Source organism: Trematomus bernacchii, unplaced genomic scaffold (genome assembly GCF_902827165.1).
Source record: "Trematomus bernacchii unplaced genomic scaffold, fTreBer1.1, whole genome shotgun sequence".
NCBI classification, from domain to species: domain Eukaryota; kingdom Metazoa; phylum Chordata; class Actinopteri; order Perciformes; family Nototheniidae; genus Trematomus; species Trematomus bernacchii.
Window position 1 is genome coordinate 14264184 of NW_022987973.1, and position 8906 is coordinate 14273089.

General features: G+C 39.4%; 1 protein-coding gene across 2 annotated transcripts; it reads right to left on the reverse strand.

Annotated features, from left to right (window-relative positions):
- Positions 1–956: 956 nt before the first annotated feature.
- On the reverse strand, positions 957–8409 carry LOC117471682 (immunoglobulin-like domain-containing receptor 1). 2 transcript variants are annotated; one of them, XM_034116858.1, is made up of 9 exons: positions 8340–8409; positions 8121–8181; positions 7317–7487; positions 6364–6513; positions 6011–6130; positions 5680–5826; positions 3797–3916; positions 3507–3679; positions 957–2979 (listed from the first exon to the last, which is right to left on the reverse strand). In XM_034116858.1, exons 2-9 carry the CDS (start codon positions 8164–8166, stop codon positions 2254–2256), a joined length of 1653 nt encoding a protein of 550 aa, XP_033972749.1. In that variant the 5' UTR covers positions 8167–8181; positions 8340–8409; the 3' UTR covers positions 957–2253. The 2 variants fall into 2 exon arrangements, with proteins under 2 accessions (XP_033972749.1, XP_033972748.1); XM_034116857.1 differs by lacking the exon at positions 8340–8409 and having other exon boundaries at positions 8121–8331.
- Between the last annotated feature and the right edge of the window lie 497 nt (positions 8410–8906).

Below are 8906 nucleotides of genomic sequence, written 5' to 3' on the forward strand. Positions count from 1 at the left end.
ATAAAAGAGCTCTTTATATGCACAGTATGCTTTTCAGTGTAAGGAAATTCAATGGCCTGTTATAAGAGGTGCATTTTCATATAGTAAATATATTGCAAACAGTGGTGTGAAGTAATTAAGTAGATTTACTCATGTATTGTACTTAAGCACAATTTGAGATACTTGTACTTTCCTTATGCATTTAATTTGTTTAGCTACTTTGTACTTCTACCCCACTAAAGTAATTTGATATCTTAAGTTGCTTTGCAGATTTTGATTAAAGATGTGAAATATAATCAACACTTAAATAAAACTTTAGTTATGTAACTACACCTGGAGTAAATTCACAATCTACCCTGCAGTATACAAAGTTATTAATACTAGTTGCACCTTTACCAGCTTTGATAACACTTTAATGCATCAATAATTACATTCAAAACATAAAATATATATTATTCCAAAATAGACCAATTTGCATCATGAGTACTTTAACTTTTGGTATTTTAAGTTTATTATGATGCCAATACTTGTTGATTGCAGGCATTTTACTGGTAACAGAGTATTCCTTCACCCTGGTACTTCTACTTTTTTACAAGATCTTATTAGGGTTTCCACATATGAGGGCAAAACATATAACTTTACAAGAAGAGAAACACATTTTGTTTCGAAACACAGTATACACTCAGTTTCCTGTTTATTATGTAGGATACATCCACCTGAAACTAATCCAGTGCAATACAATTAAATAATCACTTGTATAATCTAGAAGATTTCTAATCAAACCACCTGACCAATGTACAGTAATTCTTTCACTAGAAAACTAAAGTAGACCTTTGGAAGATCTTTTAAATACATCTAAAAATAACACTCTACAAAACATACACGGCTGTGATATATAAATATAGCCTTCACTTTCTTAAATACATAGCATACAAAATATTTTATTTCAAATTGCCTTAGTGCCTCGGAATACACAATACCTTTTTTTCTTTATTATGCAATGTTTTCTATAATGTAACATTTGTCATGCATCTACAAATACAAGTTCAAATGTGTTATAGAAAAATAGACAGTCTTGTTTTACGCAGAGGGTAAACAGTTTATTTTCAATATTGATAACAGAAACTGACTGTACAGTGTAAAACACTTAAGTGAAATTAAAAAACCTTAAAAACATAAATGGGAGTCAACCATTGTAATTCCATGATTAACGTATTTCTGTTGTATCTCTGATGGATCATGTTTAAAGCAAAAGGTAGAAAATAAAATAGGTACATTTCCCAAACTGTACACCAACAAATCACATGTTCCTATTGTGCTTAATTTAAAAAGAAAATATACACTTTTTGTGCCTGTAACATTGTTGACATAACTTTCTGTCAACAACATGTACATTACTTATTTACAAAGTGTTTACAGTTATTCATAAGAAAGTGTAAATACTTCATTAGTCATATGTACAAAAGGGTTAAAAATCACAATCATTATCTGACCAGAGTCTAACTGCATCCACCTTTTCCTTCAAAACATTAGCATAACAAATACACTTCAAGAAATCCAAGTGATGTAAAAAATTACAATTTACAAACATTAAACTTGTAATATGTCTTAATATACTGGCTGTTCGAGTCATTTCTTCTCCACTTAATGTTTCATGGTGTCATTAAAACATAAGAATCAACTGTATGACTGCCAAACAAATAAGGTTACGAGAGAAAAACATTAAAAGCCAAATAAAACTATCAAACAGGAGGCATTATTTCAAATCTTAATAAAACAATGAACCAGCAGAGGGAAATATTATCCCCAAAATAGCTCTATTAGAAGACTTTTGCAGTTTTCTTACATCAATATCTAAAAACGCAAACCAATCATATGGGTATCATTTAGGTTTTCTTCCTACATCTTACATTTGCGTTACCTCCTGCACACCTGAGGAATATTCACATTATATAATTCCTTCTGACAACTTTGGTTGAGTTGGTTCATGAATAATTTTTAAAATTAAAATATTGGCATTAAAAAGTTTACCAGTAGCCAAAAAACAAGGCTCCAGGTTTTAGGGAGGTGTGCATGTTCTCTGGAGCAGAGGTCACAGGGCTTTTCACAGCTGCAGCTTTCAGATGACGATGCTGGTGCCACTGCGAGAACTCTTGCCCTGAGAGAGACATACTAACTTTAGATTCACTTCACCCACATCACTTGTTTTATGTAATCAAATGTTTCAAGGTGTGTGCGTTTGTCTTGACGTAAGTGCGTTGTGTGCGTCTACAGCTAAAGCATTGTGCGTCTAGAGTAGTGTTCATTCCTCCGTGCTCCTGGTTTCTTTCCAGGTTCGTACTCGCTGTAGATTGGAGGTTGGTCAACCCAGCCTCCACCTCCACCTCCACCTCCTCTCCTCCCTCCTCCTCCTCTCCTGCTGCTGCCCTCATCATCCGAGCTCCAGGACCCTCTTCTGGAGTGCCGTGATGCTGGAGGAGAGTGGTTTCCTCTGGACCTGTTGTCAAACAGGTCGTCCCTGGAGCGGGAGCGGGGCACCATGTCCCCTTTTGGACGGCTGCGCCTGTTCCCGTCTAGGGACTCCTCGCTGTAGCTCCTGGGAATCCCTCTGGACGGGGAGGGGGAGACGTTACGCCTGACCACCTGTCCTCGCTCATCACGACGGTCAAAGCCGCTGCGGCTGCTCTCGCTGGAGCTGGGGGGCCGAGTCCTTGGTGCAGGGGGTGCAGTTCTAGCTGGTGGCTGCTCTCTTATTGGTGGAAGTGTGATGACGCGGTGCTCTGTTGGGCCATCATCCAGAGCAGAGATCATGCTGGGAGGGCCAGGGGAAAATGGGACGTGCTGGGACATGTGCTGGGGAGGAGGCATCTGCTGCATGTGAGGTGGGGGCATCTGCTGCATCATGTGAGGTGGGGGCATCTGCTGCATGTGAGGTGGGGGCATCTGCTGCATGTGAGGTGGGGGCATCTGCTGCATGTGGTGCTGTGGAGGAGGCTGGGACTGATGGAAAGAAAGAGAAACAGAGAAGCAAAATTAAGTTCTGATTAAAAAAAATTGTTCTGTGTGATCAAAACCAGACCAACTACTCATGGCACAAACACAGTGGCACAGAGTAGAGTTCTACATTTGTAACACCTTCAAGTCCAAATTAAGGAAAAATGCCTCAGACACTTGCCCAATTTCAAGCAGCTTTCAAAAGGCAAAGCAGGTACATCTAGGTGACAACACAATCAGCATTAACTGCTTTCTTTCATCAGTAATGAATTGCAATTAACCATGAAAGGAAACGTTTAATACTATAAATAAAGACTAAAGTAAAGTAAACAGGAATCGTAGCCATTACTGTTTTAGGCAAGGCACATTTATTTATATAGCAACTTTCAATACCTTGCAATTCAAGGTGCTTTACAAAAATGAAAGACATTAAGAAAATGGCATTTGAAAACAGTCATTAAATATAAAGAGTTGACAAAATAATCCGATGCTCCTCTGTTAACATTAACACATTTGAGAACAAGAGCGGTTACCTGCATCAGAGGGCTGGCCATGTCTATCCCCCTCACCTGGCCCTCCAGGTAATCCAGCATGTGATTAGGGGTGTGCGTGCCATGAGCACTGGGAGGGGGCATGCTGTAGGCTGAAGAATGGGGAGGGGGGAGGGGCATGGACTTCATCGGGATGCTCTTCCCTGAAACAGATCCTAGAGGGAAGAAAACATTTACAATTTATTTTATTTGGAGACATGTATGAATGAATACATATCTAGAATATTAATAAGGATTAGTTGCGTAGCGCGTGTGTTGTGTGGTGTGTGTACCTGCGTAGAGCAGTGGGTTCATCTGGGAGCCATTACTCATCTGTCCATATAACGGCTGCCCCCCCATCCAGGGAGCCATGGCCCTCTGAGCATCCTTCATCATACGATGTTGCATCACCGCTGAAACAAGAGCACATGCTTTAATATTCATCAATACAGGCAGATGTTCACTAAGTACACAGACTTTTGCCACTGATGCTGATTTCCAAAGCTCATAAAAAGCTTTCCGAGTGATGATACCGATTTTGGTTTTGACCAGAGCAGTATAAAATCCTAGTTGCAGGAATATGTTTAAGAAAGGTCTGGGTTTCTTCCAAATCTCTTTTAAAACGATACTCACACACCCATTTGGGCTGTACACTGGGAGAGTTTATTATGACCATTTCTCCTAACCATGAGTGGATACCTTCTTTAGATAATTGGACATAAAGTGATTAGGGACATACATTGAACATTGTAAATACAGTCCATCAAACTGTATTTTTGGGCATTTTATTTAATATTTTTTTGGAAGTTCTTGTGACATTTTACATATATTTATTTTTGGATATTTTTTCAGACTCACTCAAACGTTTTAATTTGACAATTTCCGTTTTGTTTTTACCTATTTTTCCAAGTCTTCTTATATTATTCGTTTCAATGTGGTTATATTCTTTTTTTATTACATTTTTTTAATTTTTGTTATATTTTTCAACCATTTACTCATATTATTTTGTACACGTTTCAAACATTTTACTATATTTTCATTTTAAAGGGGACCTATCATGCTAAATGCACTTTTGTACGTCTTTTATACATGCATATGTGTCCCCGGTGTTCCAGGGAACTCACCAAGTGTCAGAAAACACAACCCTCTCTATTTTCCTCCATACCCAAATCTCTAAAAAAGGGGCTGCAACGGATCTGATAAAAACTGATCCAGATTTGAACACTTCTATGACGTCACAGAAGTGGCGCTACGGCTATTGGACCAACTCTCCACCTATCAGGGGAATGTGGGGTTGGACTACGGCCGGCCATTGCCGCTCGAAAGCTCTGGAGACGCTGTAGTACATATGCCAGGCCTGTAAGTGGCGCTGTAGTCTGCCACAAAAGCAGCGAAGAAGACTTCCCGCCCATAGTTACCATGGTTACCCTTCTGTTTATTCTCCGCTGTGGCTTTTTTTCTCCCTCCCCGAGGCAAGCGTTTGCTCCCGCTGCTTTAATTCAATGTAATCCCTCCCCGTCGAGGCAAGCACTGTAATTCTCTCCGGTTAGTCCACCAGCAGAGGACAAACACCCACCTCTCCGCCTCTTCCAAGGAACGAGGGGACTGTGCGGCAGAGTTTCAGTTTCAGTTTCTTTCGCCGGTCAAGATGTCCGTTAAAGTTTAAATCTTCCGGACAAAATTAGAAAAGTGCCGGTCAAAGGTCTTCTTTGTTATTTATTGAGCTTTAAAACAAATGAATAACGACTCTATAGGCCTATAACAATATAATAAAACACGGAGGACGGAGATCTTTTTTTCTCCCCCTCTTGACTTGATCAGAGCACGGCTCCCCTCTCCTGCAGGGGGACGTGGTCAGCTGCAGCTCACAAAATCAGCCCCGTAGACAGCAAACAGCACATAGAGCGAAATGAGGCATGGCTAAAATGCATGATCTGTTTGGTATTTTGAAAACAGAAACGTATAAATATACCTTATATAGGTATGGCCCTACAATATATCATTTAAATATAGCATGATAGGTCCACTTTAACTTATATTTTCCAATATTTCTTAAAATTAACAATTCTTTTTCCATGTATTTCTGACAACAAGTTGTGACTTAAACATTCTCATGTGTTGAGCATCCTCAGGGCACAAACAAGGACAGTTTTCTAAATGGAGCTCTGCTTTCTACCTTTTTCAGGACAGCAGCATTGCTCCGGGCAGCAGGGACAGCGGATATAGCAGCAGCATCTCTGAGGGCAGCACTGGCAGCAGCAGATACAGAAGAGGATGATGAGGAGGAGGGCTCCGATGACAATGAGCAACACTGTCAACCAGTCTGAGACAGGAGAGAAAGAGGCACGTCTTGTTAATAGATATGTCCATGATTTTGTTCTAGTTCCTATTGGAAACATTTAGGTTTAAAAAAAATCAAGAGTAGACACTATGGAAATTCACCATTTGGGGCTACAATAAAATCTGTGAGTATATCTTTGACAAAAATGTTTCTTTCCGTTTCTTACGGTAAACAATGAGTTTGATTTCTTTGTCAGAGTCTCCTGAAGTGTCTCCCGAGGCGTCGACAGAGCAATAGTACACACCGTTGTCCCACCACATCACCTCAGTGATCACCAAGTCTGCCTCTGTACAAAAACACACACAGCGACACACATCAAACAATGGTCAGCAACTTTGAAACAAATAGTTAACATGGCCTGTCATCACTTCACCGAACATATAGTTTGTGATTTCTCTTAGAAACCCAAACATCTGATTAGTTAATTAAAATAGAGTTATTAAGACACTGATAGTTTTATTTTAAATCGCCCTCACAAATAGGGTGAGCCTGGTGCCGATAGTGTTTGAATAAACTCACTGTTTTGGATGGTGATCCTGCGTTCCCGATATTCGGGTCCCAGCGTGGGTTCATTGCTGCCTTTCTTCTGTATCACTGTGCGGACTGTCCGCTGGCGGTCAGGACAGTCATTTGCAGGGTCCTGTCCTAACTGTAGTGCGGATTGGTACGCTGCAAAACAAGAAGCAAAGTTTACATTAAAACAATCTCTACAAATACTGGATGGATGAGTTAGTAGCAAATACATCCATGGGGCCCAGAGAGTAAGTCTTTAACAAAAAAAAGTCCCCACATCTCAAGTCAAGGATTTTATGTGTCTTTTAACATAAATATGTATTATCAATGTGAGCCCATCATTTAATTTCCAACATGTCTTATCTGTTATTGCTTTTAATTATTTTTTTAATCACTTTAGGGTATTTTATTGTCATGTTTTACTATTGTAATTGTCTGTTTTTTTTCCATTGCTATCCTGAAATGGTATTGTTCCAGAGTCAACCCAGTGAAGCACTTTTATTACATTGTTTAAAAAGTGCTGTATTAAAAAAAAGAGTATTTGTCGTATGACCATGACGTGTAGTGCAGTTCAGCATGGCCTACGCATTAAGATTGCTCTAAAAGATTAGAGTAAAAAGTAAGACATATAGATTCGAAATATATAAACATATGTAAAAAAGTACATGACAACTATTAAATAAATAGTACAAATGTGCAGAGCAGTGCAAACAAATGCACACATGACAATTTGCTTAATAATGGGATAGTTGCAGCCTTCAACTACACTACTTTAATTCATAGTAACTGAAATAAATACCCCATTGATTATGAGGTTTTACATTGTGGGATTGATGAATATTCAGAGAGAATATAAGACTATTTATATAAACATGAGGGCTCCGTTTCCTTTCAGCAGCTCAGTGAGAATAGTGTACCCTCTGAGACGTGTGTTGTACATGGAGTGCAGGTTGTGTTACCTGTGGAGTAGTACTCCAGCACGGGGTCCTTGCAGAAGGACTTGAACCTCCAGGTGAGCAGCACATCCTGGAGGTTAGCAGAGGTGGAGTAGTCACAGCGAAGGGTCACTGAGGCAAACAGGGTTGTGCTGCGGTCCTGCTCAGGAACGTTCACCTGAATACACACCGAAACTGCAGGGAGACACACACAACAGATGATTACGCACAGTAGTCTGTGTATTTGTGTAAGAATGTATAACGCTATCTCTATAAAAATAAGCTGGACATTATGAGCCTAGATAGGCTAGAGTTGCCAAGAGTCAAGTAGGAAATTGTGTGGTCAGACAGAAACAATGTTTGAGAGGGTTTCTATCTACTGAGGTGCTTTTTTACATAGTGGCAGAACCAGAAAAACAGGTGACACGAACAAAGGCACAGGAAATGTCTTGCTGTGAAACTACCAGCCAAACATTCAGGAGCTGGAATGAAACCTGTTAGGTTCATCTGACCCTAAATGTGGACAGGTCTCAGAACATTAGCTGGAAAATCATCTAGGTTACAGTTCATAAACGTATATACCAGAGTAATTATCCAAATAAAATAAAAAACAACATATATGAAATATAAAATAAGCACAATAGGGCTTTCTCTATCCCCAAAATAGACCTTCGTTAGAGTCATCCTATTCACGCCGGCTGTCTTTATGACAAACAAAATGATGCGACAGATAGTTTAGTAAGTTTAATTTGATATTTTGACAAACATCCAATTCATTAGCAGGTTCAGTCGAGAGCACGAGGCTAACTTTTCATTAATGACAATTACCTTTGAGAAGCGACAGCAGGAGGACCGCGGCCGCTAATCTCCGCATGGTGACACAAGAACACTGTGAAAAAAGTTGGAAATAAAACACCTCGGATGAAAAATCAATAAATCAATAAAAGAAGAGATGAAAAAACTAAAAATAGACCTATAATCTAATCGAAGCGTTACACACAGCTGCTCACTGTATCGTCCTGATCAGTGTGTTTTTGCGGTTAATACCTGAGCCTGCAGTCACCTCTGGCCACACCCCGAAACAGGTGAATTCATCCTGTGACGTAAACACATGCACCGAAGTCTCCCCCCCCCCCACCTTATAAAAACAACACAGCAGTGTATCCTTCTTATAGCTATTTGTAAAGCCACGTGACGTGTGTCTCTTTATTTATACTTCATTCGTCTACAGCAGGTGCATAATAAAAACACATTGGAGATGCCCTTGATCCTAAGAGCATCTTAATTCCCAAAGCTGATTCATGGCATGTCATATTGACCAATGGACATGTACTTTACACCAAACAAGACACAAAGATATCATCATAAATTAGGATTCATTCACTTTTAACCTATAATTGCAATCAAAAGCCAAAGTTATATGAAATTATTATTGTGAAAATGACATGACTTGCACTTAAAGTTAACCCTAACCTAACATGACAAATATCAGCACAAAAACGTGGTGGGAAATGTAGTGATATTATTTCATAGGAAGAAAAAACGTTTTGATTATGTTCCTTACAGTAGTTACTATTTGACATCACAGATGCTGTACTTTCGTTTAACACTTAA